Source organism: Meles meles, chromosome 18 (assembly GCF_922984935.1).
Source record: "Meles meles chromosome 18, mMelMel3.1 paternal haplotype, whole genome shotgun sequence".
Lineage (NCBI taxonomy): Eukaryota > Metazoa > Chordata > Mammalia > Carnivora > Mustelidae > Meles > Meles meles.
The window spans coordinates 23,441,140-23,456,463 of NC_060083.1; the positions used below are offsets into that span (position 1 = coordinate 23,441,140).

At 37.5% G+C, this 15,324-nt stretch overlaps 1 protein-coding gene across 4 annotated transcripts in view; it reads left to right on the forward strand.

Moving 5' to 3' along the window:
- Nucleotides 1–3,867: 3,867 nt before the first annotated feature.
- The window catches only part of NSRP1 (nuclear speckle splicing regulatory protein 1), a 60,299-nt gene continuing 48,842 nt past the window's right edge, over nt 3,868–15,324 (forward strand). The window contains exons 1-3 of one of the 4 annotated variants that reach the window (XM_045985831.1): nt 3,878–3,920; nt 4,353–4,382; nt 5,094–5,187. In XM_045985831.1, coding sequence (XP_045841787.1) covers nt 3,901–3,920; nt 4,353–4,382; nt 5,094–5,187 — 144 coding nt within the window. In that variant the 5' untranslated portion in view covers nt 3,878–3,900. Of the gene's footprint in view, nt 3,996–4,352; nt 4,383–5,093; nt 5,188–15,324 lie in introns of all 4 variants that reach the window. The other 3 variants (XM_045985832.1, XM_045985833.1, XM_045985835.1) reach the window with 3 other exon arrangements.

Genomic DNA, 15,324 nt, shown 5'->3' on the forward strand with positions numbered 1-15,324 from the left:
ATTGCTGCAAACTCTGCCCAGTGTTTGAAGAACTTGAACTCTCTGAAACACTGCATCTGAGAAATCAGTGTTCTGCCTTTGGGAAAATCTCACAATTGCTTCACTGCAACAACCCAAAGGCAAGGGGAGAATACAGGATTCATTGCAGCAATTCAAAAGCTCACATTTTATATAGCACATCGAGCTGGGTAATTTTATGTAACTAATTCTGCATTCAGTCTCTTTAAGCAAGAGGCAGACAGTCTTGGCAGGGGGGGATTTATTTTTACCTTTTATTGATTCTTTTTTATTTTAAACAAAATAACATAAATTTATAGTTTAAATATTATACATTTTAAGACCAGAGCATTTCTCAGTCCCTCTTCACCCCTATTTTTATTTCTAAGTCGACTATTTTCAATTCCTTTAGCTCAGGAATTAATACACAGCCCACAGGCTAAATCCGGCCAGTTGCCTATTACAGTAAAGTTTTATTAGAAAAGCCATGCCCAGGGGTGCCTGGCTAGCTCAGTCAGTGGACCAAGTGACTCTTGTTCTCAGGGTCCTGAGTTCAAGCCCCACATGTAGTGTAGAGTTTATTTAATAGATAGCTAGATAAGAAGGAAGGAAGGGAGGGAGGGAGGGGAAAGGTAAAGGGAAAGGTATGGTGGAGGAAAGGAAAGGCCATGCCCAATTGTTTATAACTGCCTTTGCACTGCAAGGTCATAACTGAATACCTGCCACAGATACTAAGACCCTAAGACCCACAAAACCAAAATATTTACTATCTGACCCTTGGCATAAAGTTTCCCAACCTCTGGGGTTCCTGGGTGGCTCAGTGGGTTAAGCCTTTGCCTTTGGCTCAGGCCATGATCTCAGGGTCGTGGGATCATCGAGCCCCACATCGGGCTCTCTGCTCAGCAGGGGACCTGCTTTCTCATCTCTCTCTGCCTGCCTCTCTGCCTACTAGTGATCTCTGTCTGTCAAATAAATAAAATCTTTAAAAAATAAAATAAAAATAAATAAATAAAATTATAAAAAAAAAGTTTCCCAACCTCTATTTTGGCTTTTGTTTTGACATGTACCTCCACAGTGTGAAATAACATGCTGTGTGGCTACACTTTTTTTTCCTGACTTAAGCAATATTTATTAGCCTCCCAGTTTGCATTACAAAGATTTAGCTCCTTCCCCAGTATGTGTCCACACACACACAAACATATAAACATTCCCATTCCTCCATTCTTTCCAATATATTACATTGTAATTTAAATTAGAATATGTTGATATTCAGCGTTTGCATTATTGTGATTAGGTATGCTATTTAGGGCTTAGCCATGTAGTAAATTACAACTATTTTCCTTTTCTGAACATCTTTTGATTTTCCCAGTAGTTAATGTCAAAAGAGTAGCAGAGTGACCATAATCATAGCACCCAAAATAGATTTCAGAGCAAAGACTATTGCCATGATAAAGAAGGTCATTTCATAATGGAAAAATAGGTCTCCATTAATTAAGAAGTCATAACAGTCTTGAGTATTTATACATCTAATAACAGAGTTTCAAGGTACATGGAGCAAAAACAGGACTACAATTCCAAAGAGACAGAACTAGATTACTGGTTACCTAGGATCAAAGGGTATAGGGTAAAATGACTGACTGATAGAGACATGCTTTCTTTCTTGGGCATTAAAAGTATTCTAAAATGGATTGTGGTGATGGTAGCACAACTCCCAGAATGTATTACAAACCATATCCCAACAAAGCTGTTTGAAGAAGAATGCCTGGGGGCGCCTGGGTGGCTCAGAGGGTTAAAGCCTCTCTGCCTTTGGCTCAGGTCATGATCTCAGGGTCCAGGGATCAAGCCCCGCATGGGGCTCTCTGCTCCGCAGGGAGCCTGCTTCCTCCTCTCTCTCTGCCTGCCTCTCTGCCTACTTGTGATCTCTCTCTGTGTCAAATAAATAAATAAAATCTTAAAAAAAAAAAAAGAATGCCTGGGGGTGCCTGGGGGGCCCAGTCAGTTAAGCATCTGACTCTTGATATTGGCTCAGGTCATGATCTCAGGGTGAAATTAAAACCATAATGGACTTCACTGCACTGGGTGTGTAGCCTACTTAAGAGTCTCTCGCTTTCCCTCCACCAGACCCTCCCCGCTTAAAAAAAAAAAGAATGGCTGTACTATGAAGAAATCTGACCTACACATAAATGGTAAATATGTGGTTAAACATAATATTTTTCTTATTTTAAAAATGTTTTTGAAAAACAATTGCTTAGAGCAAAAATAATTTATATGTTTATAACACAGGTAGCAATAAAATGTGTGAAAACAGTAACACAAAGTCTAAGAGGAAAATACTTTTCTAAGGTTTTTTAAATTATACATGGAGAAGTATACTCATCATTGAAGACGGACTGAGATAAATTAAAGATGTATATGAGAAACTCCAAAGCAGTATGTAAGTATGGCCAATAAGCCAACAAAGAGGTTGCATCATAAAATCTTAAGCTAAATCATAAAAATTCCTTGATTCATCCAAAAGAGGGCAGAAAAAGCAGGGAGGGTTAGAGAACAAAGAACAGATGGGGAAATAGGAAAAACTGCAACCATACTCTTAATCGCTTTAAAGAAAATGTTCTAAACACCCTAAAAGAAATCATCCTATTAGACAAAAAAAAAGCAAGACCCAAATATATACTATCAACATGAGACCCACTTTGAATATAAAGACACAAATAGATTAAAATAAGTTAAAACTAAAAGAATGGAAAAAGATGTACTATGCTAACAAAGCTGACAGTATAAATATCAGATAAAGTACACTGAGAGAAATAAAGAAGAAAGTCATTTCTTCTCTTCAAATAAAGAAGAGAGTCATTTCTTAACGGTATAGAGATCAATGCAAGAAGACCTAACAATCCTAAATGTTTGTATACCTAATAACAGAACTTCAAAACACAATAGAATTAAAAGGAGAAATAGATCCACAATTATAGTTGGAGATTTTAACATCCTTCTGTCAGTAATTGAAGATATCTTTGGCTGTTGTAAGGCTAGTTTGGAATGGGCCAAATGCTAGTGAATGAACAGACGGAGTGTGACTGGATTTAAAAATGTACATAGATCCTATATGATTTTGATTTCTATACCCAGCATTACCACCATGTTATGAATCATTTCGTCCAATGAGCATATGCCCAGTATTCACGTATAGGTTTGTTTTTTTTTTTTAAGATTTTATTTATTTAGTTGACAAAGATCAGAAGTAGGCAGAGAGGCAGGCAGAGAGAAGTTGGGGGGTGGGGGGGAAGCAGGCTCCCGGCCTAGCAGAGAGCCCCATGCGGGGCTTCATCCCAGCACCCTGGGATCATGACCTGAGCCGAAGGCAGAGGCTTTAACCCACTGAGCCACCCAGGCGCCCCACGTATAGGTTTTCATCTTTTGCCAAGTTACCCTGAGCCAGGTATACTCACACTGAAGACCTCGGCGGAAAAAAAAAAAAAAAATCGATAGCCTTAGGGCAGTGTTTTTCAAACTTGAGTGATTATCACAGTTCCCCGGAGGGTTCGTTAAAATTCAGATTGCTGGGCCCCATCCAGGAGTTTCTGATGCGGTAGATCTGGGAAAGGGCCAAGAATTTACATTTTTAACGAATTCCCGGGTGACGCTCCACACTTTGGGAGCTACTGGCCTAGAATTGTCATTCCTTTCCTCGCATTAATTTCGAGACAGCCAGTCGGTTTCCAAACAAAGACGAAGACCGTAGGACTTGATCCCCTAGAGCGCGTAAGCAACTCAAAAGCCGGACTCTCAGCGAACCCAAGTGGTCCAGACCTCCCGAAGCCGCGCGAGAGTTTACGTGACGACGTCGGCGTCTGCGTCAACGTGACGTCGGCGTCGGCCACGTTCAGCGGAGACGGGAGCAAGATGGCGATTCCGGGCAGGCAGTGAGTGATCCGGGAGTTAGGGTCAGGCTGGGAATGGAAAATCACGGCGACTTTGTCTTTGGCCGAGGAGGAAAAGTGCGCTGGAAGTGAAGGGGCTTGTGCCGTCAGGGATAGAGACGGGGAGAAGCGAGAGATCCTGAGGAACATATTCCCCTCCCCCACACATTTTCCAGGATGGAAGCCCGAAGTTTGAGGGAGAAACTTGTGAGGAAATAAAGGAAGTTAGGCTGAGGGGCAGAGAGCGAGACTTTTCTATTTTCCAAAAGCTCGGTCTGAGGCCCCTCAGTCTTGCTTCCTACCCCGCGCTTGAGTTTCTCCCTGGTTGGATGCTTTCATGGGCAATGAGAAGAGAGACCATTCCTGGCTTCCTTAGAGGGCCTTGTTCTCCTTGGCTGCTCAAGTCCTGATTCCCGCCCTCCCTTCTTGTTTTAGGAATGTTGTGCAGAGAAGCCACCGAAAAGGGTAGGCATATAGGGAATTGGGGTATACATTGCCGCAAGAGAGACAAATATTGTGTGTTCTTGGAAGTTTTACCTTTGATGTATAATCCTTACTTCCCTTGATCTCGGCATTTTAAAGGCCAAACCGTGAGAAGCTAAATGAGTTGGATCTGATGGCGTGGTTCTCTGAGATGCTCGAGTTCGATAGAGTGTAATGGGCATCTGTCCATGGCTACTTGGGTTTCTCAGTTAATGTAATCTTAGAAATTTCTCGTGGGTGACATTATCCAATAACTTATTTAAAACTATGTAAGTATCCAGTAGGGCAAAACAAAACAAGACTAGATATTTTTTTGTTCCACCACATGGATAATTTAGAGTGTTTTCTAATTTTTAGTGGGCATAAACTGAGCTTTCCACTAACATGTTCTTTCTAAAACATTACTGTTATTTCACCATCTAAAACATTTCTGAAGTCTTCAATTACTTCTCTTTGATTAATATGGTATTTGAATTTGGTCTTTACCTGCAAATGATTGCTTAAAAGCAATACTTAGAAAATCTTAATGGACATTAGAATTTTGAGATCACTGAAAAGCAGAAGAAATCTTATGTGTTCATAAGCTATTTGACATGTTTTGACTTGGTAGCTTCATCTGGAAGATGTAGTGGATGTATTATTTTTTAACATTTAAGTATAATGGTGTAATTTCTATTTCAAAAAAAAATGCAGGTATGGGCTTATTTTGCCAAAGAAAGCACAGCAGTTGCACCCTGTTTTGCAAAAACCATCAGTGTTTGGGAATGATTCTGATGATGATGATGAGGTAAGGGAACCTGTGTTTTTCTGTTGCATTGTTAGAAATATAATTTTTTAAATTGAACTTGTGAATTTGATGTCTTTTTTTGCCTTAGGTATTTACAGAATAATCAAATAATTTACAGAATTATCAAAAGGAATATTTAAAGAAAGACTTCTCACTGATTTTTTTTTCTTCATGAGTGGTACATGGATAATGTAAGACTTTTTAAAGTTTTGAATTTTAGTTATTTATAAGCAGTTACACAAAGTTGTTTTAGACAGCCAATACTGATATGACAAATTGTTAGTGTAAAGATGCCTGAAAATTAGCTATTAAGATGTCACCAATTGCCTAGAAATTTTTATTAGTGAAGTAGTTTCTTTCTTTTTTTTTTTTTTTTTAAGATTTTATTTATTTATTTGACAGGCAGAGATCACAAGTAGGCAGAGAGGCAGGCAGAGAGAGAGGAGGAAGCAGGCTCCCTGCGGAGCAGAGAGCCCGATGCGGGGCTCGATCCCAGGACCCTGAGATCATGACCTGAGCCGAAGGCAGCAGCCTAATCCACTGAGCCACCCAGGCGCCCCAGTGAAGTAGTTTCTTCTAAGACTACTTCTGTGGTTATTAATTGTCTGCTAAATGTAATTGCTCAGTTATAATTATGGTAGTGCTTGAAAGTACCATTGGTAGTACCACAATAATACCTAATATGAGTATTTTTTATTTTAGCAGCCAAAACAGTGTTTTCCTGTGAAATACACAGCTTATAGCAGAAACAACCTCATGTATAATGCTTATCTAATACTTGAGTCATTTTCTGTATTTCTAAAGAGTTTTGAATCCGTTAATCTGGTACTTCCTTTGTTCTGGCAGAAAGATAGCTTCTCTTTCAGTTTTTATTATTTTATAAGGCATAGGTAGGTAATTGAACATATTTGATACTTTTTTGCTTATTGCTTTCCTTCTGTTGAAAGAATTGGCTCCAGATGCAGTCTACTTCCCTACATTATGCCCCAAACAACTATCCCATTATGATTTTGATTTGCATTTCCCCGATGGCCAGTGATACTGGCCATTTATGTATCATGTTTGGAGAAATGTCTGTTCCTATCATTTGCCTCTTTTAAAATTGGAGTATTTGTGCTTTTATGAGTGGTAAAATTTCTTTATATATTCTAGATACAAGTCCCTTATTAGATATAGTTTATTAATATTTTCTCCCATTCTCTGGGTTGTCTTTCACTTTCTTGGTAGTATCCTTTAAAGCACAAAAGTTCAGTTTTGAGAAAGTCCAATTTATTTTTTTAATAGGTTTCTACGCTTTGGTGTCTTACCTAAGAAATCACTCCTTAATCCTGTGTCACAAAGATTTATGCCTGTATTGTAGTTCTACTTCTTAAATTTAGGTCTGTGATCCGTTTTGAGTTAATTTTTGTATAGGGTGTGAGGTAGGGGTCCTACTTTATTATTTGCATAGGGTATCCAGTTGTCCCAACATCATTTGTGGAAGACTGTTCTCCATTGAACTGACTGCACCCTTGTCATTTGTTAAAATATATATATATATATATTTTTATATATATATATTTAATATATATATTATATATATTTTTTATATATATATATTTAATATATATATTATATATATTTTTATATATATATATTTAATATATATATTATATATATATATATATATATATATTTTTAAGTCACCATCCATGGACATGCTTATTCTGTAGTTTCACATCCTGGCATACCATGTAATACAAAGCGAAATATTTGAGAAGGATGGGTGTACGCAAGTGGTCTAGAAAGTTTACGCACATTGTTGCTCTTCCTTTTGCATTGTGAAATGAGGCTGTTGGGCAGTGGGTATACTAGAACCAGAAAAGCTAGGGCTAGGCCAGTTTGCTTTTCTTTGTTCCGTCTATACCTCCTTCCCTTCCTTCTTCCCTTCTTTTTCCTAGGGGGATTTCTTGCAGAGAATTGGGTACATAAGTAATAAAAGACTTAAGAAACCAAAAAGAGGATGGTGAAGCAACCCAGAGATCAGCAATAGTAAGAGCAAGTAATGATAAAGGGAAGGGTACAAGTTGGATATAGGTCCTGGAAGCCAAGGGCTAGGGTTACCTGGGAACTAGAGTCTTCCAGAAGGAGCTGAAGCCACTGTGGAGATTAATGTCTTAGGTAGATAGAGAAAAAGGCAGAGAGGAATACTTGGTTTTTCCCCTTTCTCCCACCTTCCAGTATATCATCTTTGTTTTTCATTGGTAGAGCTCAGCCAGAAGCCGACTGACAAGAAAGCTGCAGCTTTGTTCTTAATGAACAAATATAAAACTTTTTCATTATAACATCTTACCAATAAAAAGATGAGTCTGATGAATTCCAGCATTGAGAAGTAAATTTCTTAGTTAAGTATATTTAAATATTTGAGGTCTGAATACCAAAACTCTTATTTAAAATTTAACAATTTAAGCAACAATAAAGTTATAGTGCTTTGGAAAATATAGAGAAAGATATTTTATGGTTTTCTTCCAAAAGAGGGCATTATATACCTGAAGAAGAGCTGCTGCAAAGCAAATCCATTGTTATTTACAGCAATTCAGAAGCATTTAAGAACCCAAATTCAAGACCAGACTTTCCTTCCAGAGGTCCAGCAGACGGGGCCCTAGCAAATGAATTTAATTTTAGTATGTGTTTATATTCAGAGTTAGTTTAAAAGTGGGAAAGTGGTATTTAAGTGGTTCCTCTTTTGAAAATTATCAGAACTAAGTAGGAATAATTAGTTTGTTTAAAGGCAGAGGAGATGGGAGTTTTTACTGTGTATGAGTAAGAGATTAATATTGTTTCCAGATGGTGTTGTCTGATCATAAGTGTTTGAGTGGTTTTGCTGTGATAGTAATGTGTTTATTCCATTTTTTCAAGTGTATCCTCTTCCAATGTCATTGCCACCACCTTCCTTACTTAGATTATTTTAATAGCTTTGTAACTAGTTTCCTTATCACCTGTCCCCTTAAATTAATTTGAAATACTATTGACAGATTGAGCTTTTTAAAGCACAGTTCTATTCACTTAGAACTCTCTTGCTTTTGAGCCTGATTGTGTTTAAAATCTAAACTGCTAGTCCTGACATTGAAAGCCTTCACTAGCTTTGGCTTCAAAATGCTTATTAGCATTTGTTCCCTAACTGTGCTTCTCTGTGCAGAGTGTAGTTTTTTGCAACTCTGCTTTTCATCACACTAGAAGTCTTTCCGTCCTTCAAAACCCATTGCAAAAGCTGCTTCCTTCATTTTCCCCAGTGGAAGCAATCTTTTTTTTTTTTTTTTTTAAATGATTTTATTTACTTATTTGACAGAGAGAGAGAGGGAACACAAGCAGGGGGAGTGGGAGAGGCAGAAGCAGGCGCCTCGCTGAGTAGGCAGCCCAATGCGGGGCTTGATCCCAGGACCCTGGGATCATGACCTGAGCTGAAGGCAGACACTTAACAACTGAGCCACACAGGTGCCCTGCCAGTGGAAGCAATCTTACCCATTTTCTCTTACCCTCCTTTTCTTAGCACTTAGCTTTTTATACCTTGTGATGTAAGTTCTTTGCATACAAGTCTTGTCACTCTACTAGCATATGAGCGCCATGAGTTAGGATCTGGATATCTATGCTGATACATGTACTACTAGTAAAATTATTTACTTGGGTGTTTTAGTTGTCTGTATTGTAAAGAGCCCCAGGTAGTAGGTGTTTGGGCTTTTCCAAGCCAACTATTGAACTTTGCTCTCATGGTGTGAAAGCAGCCATTAGACAATATGTAAATGAATGATCATGACTAATTAACGTGTTCTAATAAAACTTCATTTACAGAAGGAGAGGTGGCTGGATTTGGCTATAACTTGGCTGACCCTTGGTCTACACAGTTCTCAGAAGCACTTTTGATAACCAGTAGTGTTTCACAAATGTTACAAGATGGTCAGTGACTAAAATAGGTGTTGCATGACAGGTTAAACAAGGAACTTCCTTTTAGATATTTCTTACTACTAAATACTTGCTCATTTTGCAGAGCACAGTGACTTTTCTTTTTAATCTTGGCAATTGAAATACTTATTTCTAGATGGTATTCTTGTAAGATCCTGTTTTGCACAGTAATTCATAATGCCATGAAGAAGTATGGTCAGTACAACCTGAAAGTTGTTGCAGTTTGTATCTTTATCCAAAAGCAACAGTTTTCAGGTTGGATGAAGATACAGAACTCTTTGATCTCTTCACAGAAGTATTAAGTTAAACTAGATAGCAAATGTTTATTAACTTAGTTTTTCATAAATGTATCAAAAATGTCAGAAAGTGGTGAATGATAACAATAACTTGTACTTTGAGTCTCTCAGAAGCCATGGTATAATCCTTTCATAGGTTAAGCATTCGTTTTCATAAGATATAAAGCATTTATAAAAACACTAATACTTCAGAAAAATGAGGAAAACACATTTATAGACAAATATAGAAGAAAGAGAAATATCTGATACACACTAATGATATTTCATCATAGTATAAATAAGAACTGTAAATTGGGACAACAGTGAGCTGCCATTTTTTACTATATTAGCAAATACTTTAGAAAATGTAATGAGGCGCCTGGGTGGCTCAGTGGGTTAAAGCCTCTGCCTTCAGCTCAGGTCATGATCTCAGGATCCTGGGATCCGTCCCGCATCGGGCTCTCTGCTCAGTGGGGATCCTGCCCCCCCCCCCGGCCTGTCTCTCTGCTTACTTGTGATCTCTCTCTCTCTCTCTCTGTCAAATAAATAAATATATAGAACCTTTAAAAAGGAAAAAAAAACGGTAATGGATGGGGTACCTGGGTGGCTCAGTCCATTAAGCGTCTGCCTTCGGCTCAGGTCATGATCCCAGGGTCCTGGGATTGAGCCCCATATTGGGCTCCCTGCTCAGTGAAAAGCCTGCTTCTCCCTCTCCCTCTGCCTGCTGCTGTACTGGCGCTCTCTCTGTATCTCTCTGTCAAATAAATAAAAATCTATTAAAAAAATGGTAATGGCAAGGTTTTGGTGAAGTGGGTGCTCACATTTGTGTTAGTGTAAATTGATGCCCCTTTTTGGAAAGCAGTTTTGCAAATCTTTGTCAACTTTAAAAGTTAAGTTAACCCTTTAAAAAAAAAGAATAAATGAAACCTGTTATTTTTTTTTTTTGGATGACAGCATGTGGTTATTTTATTTTTGAAAAAAATTATACATAGTATTATTGTAATTTTGAAGAATAGAAGGAAATGAATGTTTAAAAAAGATATCCGTAATTGTATATTCTTGAAGTTAGAAACATTTAAAAGCTTGCAGTTTGTATCAAAGACAAACTGCCTGTATTTTTCCTTCTAAAATTCTCTCTTGAAGAAATTACCAGAAATTTGTGTTAAAGATTTATGGGTATTCAAAAATCTTTGTGATAGCAAAAACTTAGAACTGGTCCACCCTTCTATAGTAAAAGTATGATTAAGTGTGGTGCTATATATATACAAAATTGTTGTAGATAAAATCAAAGGGAAAAAAGGTAAGCATTTCAGAATTTTTTTCTTAAATTTTATTAAATTTTTTATTAACATTTAATGTATTATTTGTTTCAGGAGTACAGGTCTATAATTCAGCAGTCTTACACAATTCACAGCACTTACCATAGCACATACCCTCTCCAGTGTCCATCACCCAGCCACCACATCCCTCTGACCTGCCTCCACTCCAGCAGCCCTCATTTGTTTCCCTCTGGTTTTATCCCTTTTCATTTTTTCCTCTCTTCCCCCTGATCTTCTGCCTTGTTTCCCAAATTCCACATATCAGTGAGATCATATGGTAGTTATCTTTCTCTGATTGACTTACTTCGCTTAGTATAATACACTCTAGTTCCATCCACGTCTTTGCAAATGGCAAGATCTCCTTTTTGATGGCTGCATAATATTCCATTTTGTGTGTGTGTGTGTGTGTGTGTGTGTGTGTGTGTGTGTGTGTGTGTGTGTGTACACCATATCTTCTTTATCCATTCATCTGTTGATGGACATCTAGACTCTAGATGTCCATAGTTTAGGTATTGTGGACATTGCTGTTACAAACATTGGGGTGCATGTGCCCCTTTGTATCACTACATTTGTATCTTTAGGGTAAATACCCAGTAGTGCAATTGCTGGGTCATAGGGTAGCTCTATTTTCAACTTCTTGAGGAACCGCCATACTGTTTTCCAGAGTGGCTGCAGCAGCTTGCATTCCCACCAAAAGGGTAGGAGGGTTCCCGTTTCTCTGCATCCTTGCCTACATTTTTTGTTTCCTAACTTGTTAATTTTAGCCATTCTGACTGGTGTGAGGTGGTATCTCACTGTTTTGATTTGTATTTCCCTTGATGCTGAGTGATGTTGAGCACTTTTTCATGTGTCTCTTGGCCATTTGTATGTCTTCTTTGGAGAAAAAGTCTGTTCCTGTCTTCTGCCCATTTCTTGATTGGATTATTCTTTGGGTGTTGAGTGTGATAAGTTCTTTATAGATTTTGGGTACTAGCCCTTTATCTGATATGTTATTTGCAAATGTCTTCTCCCATTCTGTTAGTTGCCTTTTGGTTTTGTAAACATTTCGGGATATTAATGTTAGTTGTCTTTGTGTAGTGTACTGATGAGTGGTGGTTTTTTATCTTTTTATGTATTTTCCAAATTTTTCACAATAGTTTTATAATTGAAAAAATATTTTTTAAGAAAAATTAATGGTGAATTTGATAAGCGTTTTCCATAAGATACTAGGATTTTAAATCATGGTAAAATATAAAAGGAAATAACGCATTTTATCTGATAGAAGACTTAATGAGACAGTACTGGAACTACTTAAAAGAATAAAGTAAGGTAAAATAAGCAGAATACAAAACTGAATATGTATGGTCATAGACAGCTGTATGTGTATATATAAACAGAAAAATCAATGAGGGGCACCTGGGTGGCTCAGTTGGTGCTTGGAATCAAGCCGTGCATCATTGGGCTCCCTGCTCAGCAGGGAGTCTGCTTCACCCTCTTCTCTCTCCTCCCCCCTGCTCATGCTCTGTCTCTCTCTCAAATAAATAAATAAATAAATAATTTTTTTTTTAAAAAGGAAAGAAAAGAAAAATAAATGAAACCTGTTGTTTTTTTGGATGATAGTGTGTGGTTTTTTTAAAATTAATTAATTAATTTATTTATTTTTAAATGATTTTTTATTTATTTGACAGAGAGAGACACAGTGAGAGAGGGAACACAAGCAGGGGGAATGGGAGAGGGAGAAGCAGGATTCCCGCAGAGCAAGAAGCCCAGTCTGGGGCTTGATCCCAGGATCACGACCTCAGCCAAAGGCAGATGCCCAACAACTGAACCACCCAGGCACCCCGTGTGGCTTTACTTTTTTTAAAATTATATATATTATTGTAATTTTGAAGAATAGAAGGAAATCAGTGCTTTAAAAAAAAAGGTAACCATAGTTGTATATTCTTGAAGTTAGAAACATTAGTAACTGGGTTACATGATATACTTACAGTGTTTTCACTGTTTTTTAATCTTTCTCCACTTTAATTCCAGTCTTTTAAAAGCATTTTCTAGTGAAGTAGTCTTCATAGGTCTGTTTTTCTAATAAAGAAGCTAATCTTATTTTAGTTGAAAGCCAGTTTGTTTTGCTAATGGTAAGAAAAAGTTAAAATATTAATTCATCTCAACATAGTAGTACATCTGAACCAATAAAGTTTCAATTGTGGTTTTTTCATCAGTTATAATCATATAATTTTCTGTTTTTCTGGATATAATCTGATACAGTTAAAAGGACAGTTTTATATAAATATAACAGCATATTCTGTATGGAACTGGCAGAAAATTTACATTATTTTAATGATTACTAAGAATTTTTTTACACTTTTCTCATACTACTAAAATGAATTCCTGATAAATTCATGATACTGAATATATTTAGCAGCAGTATAGGCAATGAGGGTTTTAAAGTAATTGTGCAGTTTTGCTCAAAATGCATCCCTAGACTTGCTGTACACGAGTGAAACAGAAGCATAAGAAAAGAAGAGGACGGAGCACCTGGGTGGCTCAGTTGGTTAAACATCTGCCTTTGGCTCAAGTCATTATCCCAGGGTCCTGTGATCAAGCCCCCTGTTGGGCTTCCTGCTCTGCAGGGAGCCTACTTCTCCCTCTCCTCCCCACTTGCTCTCTCTTGCTTCTCTATAGCTATCTCTGTCTCTCTCTCAAATAAATAAAAGGATCTTGTAACAAAAAAAAATGCAAGAGGAGAGAAGACAGTACTAAATGATAGAATTCTGCTAGCAGTGGGAGAGATGACAAGAGAATTCTGTACTTACTTAGTTTTTTAAGTAAGCTCTACCCCCAATATGGGCTTAGATCAAGAGTCACATGCTCTACTGACTGAGCCAGCCAGGTGCCCTGAGAATTTTCTATTCTTATTTCATCTTCCAATAGGATGAGAACATTAAAGAAGTAGTTGAGAGAACCCAGATAATGGATGAGATGAAGTAGGAATTTTTTATCATTTTATCATTTTTAGGAAATGGTGTTAATCATGAGTCCTTGTAGATGTGTAAAATTAATTTATGAATACTTCATTTAAATCTATGCATTTTTAGCCAAATTTACTTATGTTGGCACATGGGTGATTTTTAAAAAGTCTTTGATCTGAAATATAATGCATAAGCATTATTGTATTTTCCAACTTCAGAGTTTTTTGTTTTATAATTTCTGTCTCTTTGTTGGTATTCTCTATTTGATGAGACATTTGTTCTCAGATTTTAGTTCTTTAGATGTAGTTTCCTTTAATTCTTTGAACACATTCTGTGTGTAGATCATACTTGTTTCTTTGCGTGGCTCTTAATTTTTGGTTGGGAACTGAAGTTTAAAATACTATAATGTGGCAACTCTGGAAACCAGAGTCTTTCGTCTTTCCAAGGTTTATTGGGGGTATTTTGCTGTTTTTGTTTTTTATGTAGTGACTTTTCTGAACTAATTCTTGAAGTTTATGTATTTTTTTGTTGTGTATGGCCACTAGAGTTGTTGCTTGGTTAGCTTAGTGGTTAGCTAATGATTTGATAGAGATTTCTTTAAATACTTGTAACTAATAAGTCTCCAGTCTGCCAAGGGGGCTCTGTATTCATGTTGGGCATGTCTACAGTACACCACTAGGCATTTCACAACTTTGCCTTAGCCTTTACTTTTTGCTTCTGCAGAGCCTCAGGCTCAGTTGTGAGAGCTTAGGACTGTTTCAGGTCTTTCCTGATCTGGCGCAGATGTCTTGTATGCATGTGCACTTCATGATCCCCTGGATATGGGGAAGCTTTCAAAGCTCCTTCTTGAATATCTTATTTCTCAACTCTTCTTTTTAAGCTTTTTGGTTAGCCTGTTGTTTTTCCCTTTAAAACTGTTATGCAGTGCCGCAGGCAGCCCTGATGTGCAGCAGTTGTCTATGATTGTTTTTGACAGACACCCCCAGGGAAAAGTCTGTTTTACTTTGGCACTCTGTCAAGTCAAATAAAGGCAGCCCTGCGAGTGGTGTGTCTTAAGGGAACCACCAGACACGTTCAGTAATTCTCTGGGATAGGGGTTTTGAAGGATCTCTAACCCCATTCTGCCTTCTCTAGTGGCTGCTAGATTGCTGGATTCTGCCATGATTCTGGGCTGTTGTTTTTAGGCTACCATGGCACTAGGGAGGGGATGATGGAAATCTGGAAAGTTAAAAATGTCACAGAGTTCTTACTGAGATTCAGCTGTTCTTGAATAAATGCTCCCTAGACTTAAAGCTTTAAGCCATTAGTTAATTTCCAGAGTTCTTAAAAAAACCCGATTCTGACAATTTTTTGCCAGTATGAAAAAGAGAAGTTTTATTGGTCCATGCTTTGCCATTTTGAGTGACTTCCCAGGTTATCTTTTAAGTGTCTCCAGTACATTTTTGCACACTCCAGATAGAGTCATCTTACTGGTTTTATAAACACTGTTGACTTCCCATTGCTCCTAGGATGGAGACTAGAATTCTTATTTTTGACCTACAAAGTCATTAGAATTCTTATTTTTGACCTACAAAGTCACCCATTGTCTTACTATTCTTTTCATCCTCTTTTCCACTACCCTGTCCCATTTGATTCTTTAAAATTGCCTTAGGTTGGGGC